Consider the following 16,240-nt stretch of genomic DNA (forward strand, 5'->3'; position numbering starts at 1 on the left):
TCTTTCTCTTCTTTGTTTTTCCTTACCTTCCATCTTAGAATCAATACTGTGCAATGGTTCTAAGGCAGAAGAGCATTAAAAAGTAAGCAGTGGCTTGTGACTTACCCAGAGTCACACAGCTAGGAAGTGTATGAGGTCAAATTGGAACCCAGGACCTCTTGTTTCTAAACCTGGCTCTCAACCCTCTGAGTCACTTAGCTGCCCCTTACAGTCTTTAATTTCAAGGAGGTTGAGGACATTTGATTGTCCTCCATAATGTAGGAATTCCTAAGGAATACTCTCTTAAAACTGAATGATTAAGGATGTGCCCTAAAGATGATGGTATCTGAGCTAAGCCTTGATGTTTAGATAGAATTTGGATAATCAGGTGAGAAAAGAGGAGTTTTCAGGCAAGGGAAATGGTGTGTTTAAAGCTGCTGCTATCATCCAACCATTTTCCATTCTTGATTATGGTCAGTGTCAGAACAATAACTAACAATGATGGTTTCCAAGGCAGGAAATACTAAACATATTGGCAAATCAACTTTGGGGGGTTGGGGGGGGTTGATGATGGTGGTAGATCCAGATTTTGGCACCTCCCTTTTTGGAGAAGATCAAAGATCTTAGGGAGCTCACTTGGTATGGATTTGTACACTTCCAATATTTCATGTTAACTTGCCTTAGTTATGATTTTAACTACAGAACTAACCCCTTTCCCAAAGGATCAGGACCTGAGAGATGATGGGGGGGGGGGGGTAATCCTAGCATAGTGCTTATGGCTCTTAGTACTTTTCATTAGAGATTTTTATTCGGCAGGATGTGCGTTCTATGTGCGAAGATTTTCTCTGTTAAGTGTAAGTGGAGAGGTCTGCTGGACAGTTCACAGTTTTGGAACTCTCTTAAAAGTCTGCTTCACCATCCTGTTCAGTTTTAGCTGATCATACCCTTCTATTTCTTAGGCTAGAAGACAAAACTCCTGGAAATTCTGCAAGAGACCTGTGAAAGGGAAGTATAAACTGTGGATGGCAGTTGCTTCTCTCTTCATAGGCTTCATTTTAATGATTATTATAGTCATTTTGATCCATGAAGGTAAGAATATTAAAAAAGATAATTTACTATCTATATCTATACATCTATATACACACACACACACATATACACACACATTTATATACATGAACAGCTAGGTGGTACAGTGAATAGAGCACTGTGTTTGGAATCAGGAAGACTTATCTTCACAAGTTCAAAGCCAGCCTCAGACATTTGCTAGCTCTGTGACCCTGGACAGATCACTTAACCCTGTTTGCCCAAGTTTCTCATCTGTAAATTGAGCTGGAAAAGGAAATGGCAAACCACTCCAGTGTCTTTGCAAAGAAAACTCCAAAATAGAGTCATGAAAGAGTTGGACATGACTAAAATGACTCAACAACAACAAATATGTATACTTGTGCATATACATTATTCTTACTCATCTAGGTTGGGTTGTTTTCTGCTTTTTCAATGACCTAGATTTGGAGCTACATAATATGGATATGGAACTGACTTGGAAATTAAGAGACTTTCCAGATTTAGAACAATAAAAGCCACTCTCCAGTTGATAAATTTTTAAATGATATAAGCAAGCAATTTTGAGAAGATATCAAAGCTCTCGATGGTCATATAAAAACACTCTTAAGTCATCAATAAATAGAGAAATATAAATTGAAACAACACTGAGTTACCATCTCATATCCATCAATTTGGCTAACATCAGAAAAAGGAAAAGGAAAAATGCCGGAGAGGGTGTGGAAAAAATTAGGACATTAATGCACTGTTGGATCTAACCATTCTGGAAATAATCTGGAACTATACTTAAACTATGCTATAAAACCATGTACTCTTTGACACAGAGATATCACAAGTAGGTCTGTATCCCAATAGGATCAAAGAAAAATAAAAAGGCCCCATATGTACAAAAATATTTATAGCAATTCTTTCTGTGCTGGCAAAGAAATTGGAAATTGAAGGGATGTCTGTCAATTGGGGGTGGCTGAACAAGATGAGGCATACAATTATTCACGGAAAACTACTGTGCTGTAAGAAATGACAAAGGGAATGGTTTCAGGAAAAACTTGGAAAGGCCTATATGAGTTGATGCTGCAAATGAAGTGAGAAAAACTAGGAGAATATTGTATGTAGTAACAACAATATTGTGTGGTGATCAAGGGGGAATGACAACTACTCTGATTAATACAATAATCTGTGATAATTCCAAAGGACTTTCTGAAAAATTGCTGTCTACATTTGGAGAGAAAACTGAGAACAATTAGTGAAGTCTGAAGAATATTTTCAAAATTTATTTTTCTTCCTTTTTATTTTTTCCCACAACATGACTAATATGGAAATGTGTTTTTTTCATGATTTCACATGTATAATGGGTATGATATTTCTTGCCTTCTTAGGGTTAGAGAGGGACTGAAGGGAGAGAGAGAATTTGGAACTGGCAATAAAAACAAAATAAAAAATAAAGCATGCCCTCGTGGAAGTATGGGGGAGGAGAATGGAAATTAGGGATTTGATGTTAACATATACAAGAGGTTTAAGGTTTATTTATTTAAGCACCAGAGAAGGAGTTAAAAACACTGGAGTCTAATTCTCTTGCTGCAATCTTGTCACTTAATCTTTCTGAAATTATTTCCTCATTTGTACAATCAGAATGATAATCTCTGCCGTACCTCTTTTGGAGTGTGTTTGAGAGGATATGATTATGTAACAGGTGAAAACACTTTAAAAACTGTAAACCTGTCAAAATTGAGGAATGAAAAAAGATAAGAAGCATGGGGGTGGTACATAAATGAATAATAAGTCACAAAACAATTTAATATCAGTGTAGAAAGTATTAAAGACTTACAGGGAGGAACAGAAACATTCCCGTCTTTTTAAGTACTTGATATCAGTGTTCAAATATTCCACAGGGCCTGGTGAGGAAGGGGATTTTATTTGTCATGTGTTGACCCCAATGGTCAGAGCTAGAACACTGAGCAAAAGTGGCACACAAATTTTGGCTTGGTTTTGGGAAAAAAAAACCTTATCACAAAGCTAAACTGCCCAGCAGTGGAATGGAGTGTAGCTAGATGGAATCCCCCTCATCTGAAATCTTTAAGGGGAAGCTAGAAACAAAAACCAATGCAACCAGAATTAGAAGAGAAGCAACAAATTGGGGGGAAAAACCTTTATAACAAAAACCTCTGACAAAGGACTAATAACTCAAATTTATAAGGAGCTAAATCAAAGAACTATGGGAGTAGAAATGCAGAAGAAAATTGCTTGATCACATGGTTTGATGAAGATGTGATTGGGGATGTTGACTTTGAATGATCACTCTATTGCAAATATTAATGATATGGAAATAGCTTCTGAATAAGGTAAACCCAGTGGAATTGCTTGTCAGCTCCAGGAGGGGAAACGAAGGAGGGGAGGGAAAGAACATGAATCATGTAACTATGGAAAAATATTCTAAATTAATTAAATGAATAATTTTTTTAAGGGGAAGCTAGATTAGGAATGTTATGGTAGGGAGTTCTTTAGGATGTAGGCTGAAATAAATGGTTGTTGGGTTCTATTTCAACTCAAAAAAATATTGTAATTCCCTACGTAGGTGCAGTGGATAGATGGCTGGGCCTGGAATCAGAAAAACTCCTTTTCTTGAGTTCAATTCTGACCTCAAGTCATTTACTAACTGTGTGACCCTGGGCAAGTAACTTAACCCTGTTTGCCTCGGTTTCTTCATCTGTAAAATGAAGCAGAAAAGGAAATGGCAAACCACTCTAGTATCTTTGACCCAAATGGGGTCACAAAGAGTTAGTTAGATGTGACTGAAAACCCAATAGCAACAACAAAAATTCTCTAGTGTTCACTGATCTTTCCTAGGAATCATGAGACACTTTAATCAATTAACAAGTATATTTTTTATTTTTTTTGAAAATTTTATTTAATTAGTTAATTTAGAATATTTTTCCATGGTTATAAGATTCATGTTCTTTCCTTCCCCTCCTGCCAATCCCCTCTTGTAGCTGATGCGCAATTCCACTGGGTTTTACATGTCTCATTGATCAAGACCTATTTCCATATTATTGATATTTGCACTAGGGTGATCATTTAGAGTCTACATCCCCAGTCATATCCCTATTGACCCATGTGATCAAACAGTTGTTTTTCTTCTGTGTTTCTACTCCCACAGTTCTTTCTCTGGATAGTGTTCTTTCTTATAAGCCCCTCCAAATAGTTCTGGATCATTGCTGCTAGTAGAGAAGTCCATTACATTTGATTGTACCGCAGTGTATCAATCTCTGTGTACAATGTTCTCCTGGTTCTGCTCCTTTCACTTTGCATCAATTCCTGGAGGTTGTTCCTGTTCACATGAAATTCCTCCAGTTCATTATTTCTTTGAGTACAATAGTATTCCATCACTAGCATATACCACAATTTGTTCAGCCATTCCTCTATCAGAGGGCATTCCTAATTTTCCAGTTTTTTTGCTACCACAAAGAGCATGGTTTTGAATATTCTTGTACAGGTCTTTTTCCTTCTTATCTCTTTGGGGTACAAACCCAGCAGTGCTATGACTGGATCAAAGGGCAGTCTTTTAGCGCCTTTTGAGCATAGTTCCAAATGGCCTTCCAGAATGGTTGGATCAGTTCACAACTCTACCAGGAATGCATTAATGTCCCAATTTTGCCATATCCCCTCCAACATTTATTACTTTCCTTTGCTGTCATATTAGCTAATCTGCTAGGTGTGAGGTAATACCTCAGAGTTGTTTTGATTTGCATTTCTCTGATTATAAGAGATTTAGAACACTTTTTCATGTTTATTGATAGTTTTGATTTCTTTATCTGAAAATTGCCTATTCATGTCCCTTGCCCATTTATTTAGCAACTGGAGAATGGCTTGATTTTTTTGTACAATTGATTTAGCTCCTTATAAATTTGAGTTATTAGTCCTTTGTCAGAAGTTTTTGTTATAAAGATTTTTTTCCCCAATTTGTTGCTTCCCTTCTAATTTTGATTACATTGGTTTTGTTTGTACAAAGGCTTTTCAATTTAATAGTATCAAAATTATTTATTTTGCATTTTGTAATCTTTTCTAACTTTTGCTTGGTCTTAAAATCTTTCCTTTCCCAAAGATCTGACAGGTATACTATTCTGTGTTCACCTAATTTACTTATAGTTTCCTTCTTTATATTCAAGTCATTGACCCATTCTGAGTTTATCTTGGTGTAGGGTGTAAGGTGTTGATGTAAACCTAATCTCTCCCATGCTGGTTTCCAATTTTCCCAGCAGTTTTTGTCAAATAGTAAATTTTTGTCCCCAAAACTGAGATCTTTGAATTTATCATAGATTGTCTTGCTGAGGTCACTTACATCAAATCTATTCCACTGATCCTCCCTCCTGTCTCTTAGCCAGTACCATATTGTTTTGATGACCACTGCCTTTAACAAGCATTTTTAAAAAGTGTTTACTATGTAACTTGCATTGTTCTAAGTGCTTGGAGTATAAATAAAAAGCAAAAACAGTCCTTGCCTTCAAGGTGCCCACATTCTAATGAGATAGGCATTATCTACATATATAGTTGAATAAGATCCAAAATCAAAGGGATTTACTGAGCCAACTTATGAGATGAAATTGTTAAATTTTCAGTGCAACTATTTATGTCTCAAAAATCTTAGCTATAAATCAGGGCTTGATTGACTATTTTGTTGATTGGCTAGTAAAAAATAATGAAGAAACTGTTAATGTTGATTAAACTTAGAAGTGTATCATGTACACATTTCCCCCTTTTGAGAGCTGGTTGTTAAACATTGAATAGCACACATCTCTGTACATACCTGACACCTTAGTAGGAAAGGTATGAGTAGTTGGGGGCCTGATAAAGACCTTCTGTGGATGGTGGCCTTTCAGCTGAGTCCTGAAGGAAGCCCAGAAATTCTAAGAGACTGGACATGAGGAAGGAGAACCTTCCAGGGGTGAGAAAGAGTTTGTACTATACCATGAAGGCTATAGAAAGAACGCCATGTGTTAAGAATGGCAAGTAGAAGAGGAAGCTAGGTGGCTAAATAGATAGAGTGAGGCATAGGGATGGGAGGTCCTGGGTTCAAATCTGGCCTTTGATAGTTCCTAGCTATATGACTCTGGGAAAGTCACTTAACCCCAATTACCTAGCTGTTATCTTGCTCTTCTGCTTTTTTTTTATTCTAATAAAAATTTTTTTCAAACACAGCCACAGAGGGAAGACCTCATATTTAATACACACATTTTTCTTTTAATATAAAATAAAGCTACAAAATTTTCTTTTGTGGTGTGGGATGTAAAGGGGAAAAGGGGTTAATTATATAAAAAGGTTGGACTGGATTATATTTAAAATCAGGTCACCAGGAATTTAATTTATTCCAAAGAGATTTATTTATAATTTTTTTTTACAAAATATAGATAGAATGAAGTAGGAAATCAGAGAGAAGATAGGGTAAGATATCTAGTCTAAGTACTAAGTAATTTGCTCCTGGCCCCTGGCTCCCAATCTGGGCAGGAAGGCTTAGTCCTTAGCTGGCCTCAGCAAAGCTGAGGACCTGGGGAAGTCTCTCTCAAGAGGTAGGTCTCTCCTAAAGCTAGTTTTTTTCAGAAAATCTCCAGGAAAGGAATCAGCCTTTTCACTCACCACATGTCAGTCCAAAGGAAGAGATTTAAGAACAGCCTCACCAGGAACAAGGTCTCAGATCCAGTCAGCAGATTCTTCACCAGCCTCAACTCCAAAGAATGAAGAACTCTCTCTCACAAGAAGTTCAGCTCCAAGTTTTGAACTGCATTCAGGAAGTTGTAACTCTCTTTTAAAGATACTTTCTTTTGTGTCACTTCCTGTGCCTTCCCCTAATTTTACATCTACCAATCACAGTTGAGGCTTTGCTTTAGGACTGCCAAGGGATAGTCAGTTTAATTCTGATTTGTCACCCACTATTGCACACATGGGTCACAGACCTCCCCCACTCAAGTGTGAATGGGGTGTTTACACCTTAGGTGATTAAATCTAAAAATGGACAGATCTCCCTACTCAACTTTAAGTAGGGTGTTTACACTTTTGGTGTTTAAATCTAAAAATGGGCTGTGGAACTGATTTAATTTTCACAATCAGGAGAAAGTTAATTTTATTTTCATAATCAGGGGAGAGTTAAATTTAATCTTCACAGGGATTTAATCCCATTCTTACAGGGACTTTGGCAGCAGATGAGGATGTATAGATGGCAGCAGGGGCTGCTATTAGGAAACTACCAGGGGATAGGAAGATTGAGAGGGATGAAAGCACCAGTCTTTCAGAAGCTTCATTCACAAACATAGAAATACTCACCCCTGAGTCAGTTAAACACCCCAATACAACACAGATGGAGACTTTCACCCAACAATGGCAACTATGCATCCAATATGAGGGTACCCCTGGGTTAAGCAAACCCAATATGTGAAAATCTAGATTTACAAAGTTAGACCAATTGGAGAGGAGGTTATTATTATTATTATTATTATTTTATAAAAATTAGCTTCAGGATGCTTTTAAAATAGTGAACTTCCTTTAATGTATTTAAAATAGGGATCCAAGGTACACAAAATTTTTCAGGAAAATGTTCAGTAAAGCAAACCCACTCATTCTTTAATACAAGATTTGTCCTGGGGCAAGGCAATGGTTCCAATAGATTTCATAAAAACACTTTCAAGGTTTTCAGTTTTAAATGGTATTATACCTTTGGGCTTTCCCAAAGTTGAACTGTTCCCCCTAAGGCAATAGGAGAGTCAGGTCAAGGGTGAAAATTATCTAGAGTTCACCACTGAGAATAGGTGGAGGTAAGTAATGTGCTGGGTGTTCTAAAAATCTTAGGGTACTTTTAAACAGTTAAAACCATAGCAAGGATTTTTTGAATATCTTATGTAAGAAGACTGAAAAGTTAGGAAGGAGACAGTTGTGAAGAGCCTTTAATGTCAAATAGAATAGTTTATTTTTCATCCTTTAGGTAATTGGGAGCTATTGAAGTTTGAGTAGGGAAATGATAGGAATGATCTGGTCAGGTTTGTGCTTTAGGAAAATTACTTTGAAGCATGTAGAGGATAGATTGGAGTTAGTAGACATATGAGGCACTTGCTTGCCTTTTGTCAGATACTCCTAAGAAGCATGAGAAAATAAGAACACAAAGCTTGATAGTCTTTGGATGATTCCTGGAGAATCATTTTAGCTTTTTGATTTGAAGACTCATTTCTCTTTATAAAGTTGTTTGACGAGTCCATTTAGGAAGACGTTTGTGTAGAATATTTCTACTTTGTGTAAGAAAGAATTGTTTTCTTGTCCCAGAATAAACCCTGCTAGTCTATTTAAGAGATAGAATTAGTCCCATCACTGCAAAGAGCTAACCCTGTGTAATACTAAGAATAGGTAAATGCCAAATACAATGATTACATGATATTACACATCCCAACCTGTGCTCCCTTCCACACCTCAAAGCATAGTTTGGGATTTTTATTGTTTTATGACATGTTTAAGTGATACTATGAGGAATACATCTGTTTTTCTTGAGCGGGGAGTAAGTCTCAGAAGGTAGCTCAATGATATCACATGCTATTAAAAGATGGACAGGTTTCTCAAGTCCAAAATTTCTAGTATAAGGTGACTCATGGGGAAAATTCTAGTCTGTTGGCAGAGGTCGATGCCAAATTTCTGAGTTGCTGGATGGTCTTGTATGTCTTGTAACTTTCATGGCCCCCAGCACAATGCCTTATATACTGTGGAGTTTCTCTAACTAGGTCTATCACATTACCTGAGGGAATCAGATCATCTTTCTCGGAAGACTTCCGTAAATTAGTGCTATATAAATGAGTAATGCTTTTTACTCATCCACCCCATTCAATAATATTATTCAACTTTCTTCCATCCCTTCTGTTATAGGAGGTCGTGTCTCATTTCTTAAACTAATCCTTACCCCAACTTCTCTTGAACCTTGCTCTAGCATTCTACCAGTTATCCTCTCTCTCACTACTCTATTCATTCATTCAATAAATGTTTATTGAAAACCTACTGTTCATGGTAATGTGTAAGGCATTGTAGGGGAAGACACAGTTTCTTTATAGTCTCCCTGGTCCTCCTGAGCTCAGCCATGCTGAGAGTGCAAGGACTACTTATGGGTCCAATCCCATTGCAGTGAACCATGGGAACTTTGACCCAATCTTTCTGACCTGGACAAGTTTGCCCTTCTTAGGCAATCTGGTGGTTGGTTCTCCATTCCAAGAGACTTACCATGTTGATGTTGGATTTATGCAGCCACTTGATTGTCTTAGCTTTACTTTAGCTCAGAACTCCTGAACTCAAGGAATTCACCAATCTCAACCTTCTTAGTAGCAGCATTTGAAAGTCATGTTCCACCATACCTAGCTACCCCAAGCATATGAAAAATTCCTCTACTGGAACGAATGGATGAGGACAATTTATTCCAATGTTCCAACAGCTGTGAAGATGGCCAAAGCAGGCACTCTGGAGTGTTTAGTGCTTGGTCAGACATTGAAGATGCCAAGGAAGAGAAAGCAAGACTGACAATTTTGTGCAATCCTACCTCACTTAAAACCTATTCATAAGCAAGTCAAGACATCACCTGTGATGTCATTGGTCCTCTTCAGAAATGAAGGACAAACAATAGCAACACATCTAAAAGTTTTACAAATCAAACTCAGCAAATATTTATGAAATATCTGTCATATACAAGGCACTCTATAGATGCTGTGGATATAAAGGTGAACGATGAATTATGGTATAGTGGAGGAGATAAGTATAAATGTAGAATACAGAGCCCCAAAACTCTTAGTGCCATTTTAGCATTAAAATTGCTTTGGGGACTTTTTGGACACCCAGTATAAATAATACACTCAATTCCAGTTAAAACACTTCTAAGCCCAACTGCTATGGGGGATACCTGAGTTGGGCCTTGAATGAACTTTGGTTGAGTGATAGGATCTCTGGATCTCACTTTTCTCATTTATAAAACAAGAAGTCAGGTATACATTGTCTCTGGAGTCCTTTCAACTCTAAATATGTCATGCCAGGAAAGAAGAGACTTCACTGTGTTTTATGTGTGTGGTGATGGTGAGGGTCCATGCCAGTCATGAGCAAAGCCAAGTTTGGAGAGAGCAGGATAAAAATAGGAGATGGCAAGTAGTCATTTTATAATCATCTTAAAAATTCTGAATTTAACAAATTCCAAATAAAATAAGTATTTCTATCTATATGGGAGAACAGAAAAAAAAAGGGACTCTGCACAAAACCAACAACAACATGGAGTTTGTAGGTATCATACAGTGTATGAAGGAGAGCCATTTGAGAGAAGCCTAGAAAGGTATGTTGGCGCTAGATAATGAAAGATTTTGAACGTTAGGTTCAGAAGTTTATGCTCCTAGTTCCATGACCCTGTGCAAGGCATTTAATGTCATGCAATCTGTTTCTTTATCTGTAAATGGGGGATAATAACAGCACCTACCACTCAGGGTTTTGTTTTTTCTTTTGATCAAATGAGATAATATAGGTAAACCTTGAAGCACTATATAAATCCTAGCTTTACTATGCTCACATATAAGGATCAGAGGCTAGACTTAAACTTGAGTCCTCCTCCAACTCCAGAGCCAATGTTATTTCTTCTGTAGAACATTTGATGAACCAAGAACATTGAACTCATTCCTCTCTTGTCTTACTCATCAATGTCATCTATGCTTCTACCTTCAACTACTACTTCTGTAAGATAGTACCCAAACAGATAGCTCTGTTTTTCAAGCATTTCAGTTCCCAGTCTCCAATGGTCTGCAAAATGTCTTAGTTTTGATGTCCCACCACCATTTTGAAATGAATACGTATAAAACAAAATTCATCATCTTTTCCTCCAAAATCTGGTCTTCTTTCATTCTCCCCATCCCTCATTAAATAAGGAGACCCGAGTTCTGATCTTAACTTTTTTAGATCTTAGTTTCCACTGTAAAATGAAAGCATTTGACTAGATGATCTCAAAGTTTCCTTCAAATTCCAAACAAAATAAAAATTTTGTCTCTAGATTTCTGGCCTTGCTGCCATCATTCTATCCTTCACTCAGGATGGAAAATTTGTAATCTTCCTTGGATTTACTTTAACGCCTCCACTTACTGCCAATTGCCAAATGCTGTCATTCTTTCCTTGGCAATGTTCACCACACACATTCTTTCCTTCACATTCCTGCTGCACCCTGGTTTAGGTTCTCATTACCTCATGTTTGTACTTTTGCAATGGGCTCTTAACTGGCATCTCTACCTGGAATCTCTTCCCCCTTTTGATATATTCTACATTCCCCTGCCAGATAATTGTCCTAAGAGATCACTTGGCATATATTGCCCTGCTGCACATAATTATTAGTGCTTCTTCATTACCTGGATGAGAAATTACTTGGTCTGGTCCTTAGCACATATCTACAATCTTTTGAAGAATTCTCACTTTAGACAAACTGATCTCCTCTTCCCCACACCACAAAAGTACTTTTAAACCTTTGCACAAACCATTTCTCTTTACTGGAATGCCATTCCTCTACATTCCCTCCTCTTCTCTCTTTTCCACTCCCAGATTGTTTAAGCCCTAACTTTCCTTTAAGGTTTATTTCATCAAATGAAGTAATTTGAGTAAGACACTTTACAAATCTTAAGGTGCTCCATAAATGCTAGCTGCCATCATTATCATCATTGCCATTTTCATTATCATCATTGTTGCTCTTTTTTCCGGGCTCCTTTTCTCCTCTATGAAATCTCTCCAATTGCTCGTTTGCTTTTCTCTTCACTCTTGGGGTATTTATCATTTGCACCATTCTCTGGGCACTTAGATTTGAACATTCTTTTGTGCATATGGTCTATCTTGCCTATTAGATTATGAATCATACAAGGACAAGGATTATGTCTTACAACTTGTTGTATTCTCTGTGCTGACATCTAGCACATTTCCCAATTTGTTGAAGACATTTAATAAAAATTTATTGAATATATGCATGAAGACCAATATGTGTGGCCCATTCAGGGTAGATGACCTAGAATCAGGGCTTGTTGAAGATCCCTATTTAGCCTTGGGCTTTCATTTTACCTTGGAGATTACAGGATTAGAGCATCCTAGATTTAGAGCTGGAAGGGCGCTTAGATGTCCTTGAGCCAAGTGCCCCAAAGATTGAGGCTTAGACTCCAAGTAGCCCAAGGTCATGGAGCCAAGTAAGAGTCAGAAATGGGACTGGAACACAGGCCTTCCTGACTCCAAGTCCAGTGCATTATCTTCTCTACCACACTGCCTCCCACTAGAATACATTTCAATCCTGCCTGTGTTCTTTATATTTCCTATAGAAGAAATGTGACTCAAGAAAGGTAAAAACTAATCATTCTTCCTTTTCATGCTTCCTATTTGCCATTTTTCTAAGAGAGAGTTAAAATGTGTTTTTTGGTTTCTTTAATAGACCATCTGTCATACTGAGGTTTATCCCATTACAGGCAGCTTGTCTTTTCAATGGCCCCTATAGGCCATCACTGCCAGGTTGAGTTTTGTTAAAAGGGGTCACCTATAAGCAAGAACTGAGTTCCTCCTATACCCACTTATTTCCCATTGTTTAAGAAGCAGTAACCCATAGTACCCTGTTCCAGTGGGGTAATGTTGAACAAAGGTTGAACAACTGGTTATTCCTTCAAAGTGCCAGCTTCTAGGTCCAGGATTTGTTTTTCCTTTAAATTGAACAGGCTAAAAACCAGCTAATAGCAAGAGCTCATTAGAACATAAGTAGAAACACAAAACTCAGTGTAAAGTAACTATTATAATTCCTATATTATTTTGCTTGTCCCTATCTCTTTTACAAATTCCCTCTATATCTCTATAAAAATATTTATAAACATTCGTTTCTTTTTTTTTCTTATTATTACTAGGCTCTCTTCCTTATACTCACATGATTACTAAGCACTCCTAAGCAAAAAACAAACCAAAATGAAACAAAAAACAAAGCAAAAAACCGCCAAACAACCCAAACTAAAGACCTTCTCTTGCAACAAATAAATACAACCTGACAAAACAGATGCATACTTTGCCTGTGTCAGAAAATGTTCCTCATCTGCACTTCTTGGGAAGTAGAACTTATGCATTATTAATCTTATATGAAGACGTGACGCTTTACTGAATTGACCAGAGTTTTTAAGTCTTTCTAAATTGTTTTTCTTTGGTGTTCAGTTGTTTCAGTCATGTCTGACTCTTTTTTTTTTTACCCCATTTGGGTTTTTTTTTGGGGGGGGGAAAGGGGAGGCGGTTGGCAAAGATACCGGATGGTTTGCCGTTTCCTTCTCTAGCTCCTTTTACAGATGAGAAAATGGAGGCAAATAGGGAAAAGTGATTTGCACAGAGTCACACATCAGTAAATATATGAGGCCAGATTTGAACTCAGGAAAAATAGTTTTCTTGACTGCAGACTCAGCACTCTATCAACTATGCCATATAGACATAGCTGTCCTATTTTTTTCTTTGCAATGTAGTGATTGTATAAATTATTTTCTTGGTTCAGCTTACCTTGCCCTTTAAATAAATAAATAAATACACACACATATATATGTATATATCTATATCTATATATATAGATATCTGTTTCTTTGAATCTGCCCCTTGTGTATTCTTATGACACAGTAATATTCCATTATATCCATATGCCATAATTTATTTAGTTTTTCCTCCTTTAATGGATGCCATTTCCTTGCTACAACAAAAAGTTCTGTGAGGAAGCTAGGTGACTCAGTGGATAGAGACCTAAGCTTAGAGATGGGAGGTCCTGGGTTCAAATTTTACTTCAGATACTTCCTAGCTGTGTGACCCTGGACAAGTTACTTAAACCCCATTGCCTAGTCCTTATTGCTTTTCTACCTCGGAATTGTTATTCTAAGACAATATCTATTCTAATATCTATTCTAAGACAAAAGGAAGAGGTTTAAAAAAAAGTTCTGCAATAAAAGTACACAAACTGTGACCTTGTCCTATATTATAAGACAATACTTTACCTTCTGCATAATATCCATTAGAATATATGTAGAATATATTTTTAAAAATCTATTCTCAATGATTATATTGATTGAATTTCCTTTTTTTTTTACATTTTAGTAACCTACAGTGATGAAGATGAAAATGAAATATTTGAATTGTCATTTAATAAGACATTCTTGGTCACACTAAAGATTCCAGAACCGTGCATGGCTAAAGAGGACTCATTATCTAATGAGCTCAATGAAAGGGTAACTGTACCTTTTATATTCTTTCATTTGTTACGATTAAGATTTATTTAGATAAGTTTTAAGATCAGAGAAAGGGTTCGCCCACTTTACTCTGTCCCCTTTAAGAAAGTAGACAGAGAAAGGTTGCTGTGAGCTCTTTAAGAAACTAGGATAAAGAGAAACTAGATAAAGAAGGAATTCTGGGCCTGTTTCTTGGACTTTGTCTCAAGAGCAGGTTGCTGGATCATTTTCTCTGAGAAGATCTGTTAGGTTTTTTTGAGAGTTAACTTTGAAAAGTTGGATTAACATCTAAGAAGCTGAAGAAGAGTTGGTTGGACTGAGAGCTTTTCTCCCAAAGAGAAAAACAGCTACCAGAGGGGGGCTCTGTTCCCTCTCACTTGGAGCAGTCCTGTGTCAGTAACTGACTCTCTTCCAAGACAGTCTGACAGCATAGAGGTTCTAACAGCCATATCTGGCAGCTGGCTTCAGGCAGTTTGTTAATTTTGATAGATTATTTTAAGGAGGTTAATATAAATTTAAGTTCATCTATTAGAATAAGTTTAGTTAGATAGAAATTGAATCTTAGATAGTTAAGAATAGTTTAAGGAGGTTCACTTTGGTGGACAAGAAGAAAATCCTCGAGGATTTAGATTTGGGGGGTTTAATTTAGAAACATTAAAATTAGGGTAAGAGATTTCCTGCTTTATTCCTACCTCCTTTATCCTATCCCTGCCTCTCCTCATAGATATAAATAAATGAGTTCGATTAAATTGTGTCCAGCATTTCATCTACCAACTTCAAATAGGTTACCCTGACAGCTTTAACTTATCTATACCAGTTGATCAATAACAACTGGCTATCAATATTCAAATCCCATACATGATCAATTATACCTGTAACAGCATGGTTAGCAAAAAGGACTTGAACCTAGAATCTTCTATAGAGGACAGTCAAGAATACTAAAAGAACCATGGTTGTAGAGACTATGGCTCAACTAATAACAGAAGGGATTCCAGTATACTTTCAAGAGCTTTCCTTCCTTAAAACATTCAGGGATATCCTATGCCTTAATGTACTGGATATATTAAAATTGATGCCATTGGGTAAATTTGTGATACTATTGGGATTGGTAGTAGGGTAGCAAATATACTCCATTCTAGCTCAAATATTGATCAGGAAGAAAAAAGAAAATGAAGGGCAATCAAATAGAAACTAGGCTAAAATATTTAGAAGATATTATGAAACAAAGTCAAATAACACATCTACTTCTCAATGGCACTAATACGGATAAAGATACCACTGCTAAACCAAATAAACAAAGCATAAAGAATATTGACGATGATAATAGTTTTTCCCTCTCCATGAGATACCAACATTCAATCCAGATCAAGCATTGATTAATTTCAGACACCATAAGCCATTCATACCTGCAGGTATGGAAGGGTTCAAGCATGGTACTCCTTCCTTCAAAGAGGAACCAATTTCTGTGATTTTTTAAAAATGGGGAAAAAATGTAACCCCACCTGGATTAATTTTGAATTTCTTATGGATGAGCTATTGATTAAATGGGAAAAAGAGAAAGTGATTAGCCTAACAAATGCAGAGTAGGAGACTGTACATTGGCCTGAATCAGATCCTGGCTAGGATAGGAACAGTGAAAAAGATTATGATAGACTGGTTCAAGCTAGAAAGGCAGTTTTACAGGCAATGAGGGCATGTTCCAACAGATCGGGCACATGGAAAAAGTTTGAAAAGGTCAGGCAAGGTCATAGAATTGCAGGTTCATGATTGTATAATCACATGATTGGCTTTGGTATTGAATTTTTCTTCTTTATTTGTGAAGAAATCAAAATTTAGAAGTGTTTTTATAAAACTTCAAATGCTCTTTGCATATGTTTATTATTGTAAGAAATCACCATATTATTCTCTCCTCATCCTTTCCTCTCTCCTTTGTTCAGAGGTAAGAGTAG

The 16,240-nt window shown here is 36.8% G+C and overlaps 1 protein-coding gene across 2 annotated transcripts in view; it reads left to right on the forward strand.

The window, feature by feature from the left end:
- C4H3orf52 (chromosome 4 C3orf52 homolog) overlaps positions 1 to 16,240 on the forward strand; it is a 47,897-nt gene that overhangs the window by 15,577 nt on the left and 16,080 nt on the right. For both annotated transcript variants that reach the window (XM_007493661.3, XM_007493660.3), the window contains 2 exons: positions 939 to 1,068; positions 14,161 to 14,291. In XM_007493661.3, the coding sequence (XP_007493723.1) occupies positions 939 to 1,068; positions 14,161 to 14,291 (261 nt within the window). The remainder of the gene's footprint in view (positions 1 to 938; positions 1,069 to 14,160; positions 14,292 to 16,240) is intronic.

The sequence above is a fragment of the Monodelphis domestica genome, chromosome 4 (assembly GCF_027887165.1).
Source record: "Monodelphis domestica isolate mMonDom1 chromosome 4, mMonDom1.pri, whole genome shotgun sequence".
Classification (NCBI taxonomy): Eukaryota; Metazoa; Chordata; class Mammalia; order Didelphimorphia; family Didelphidae; genus Monodelphis; species Monodelphis domestica.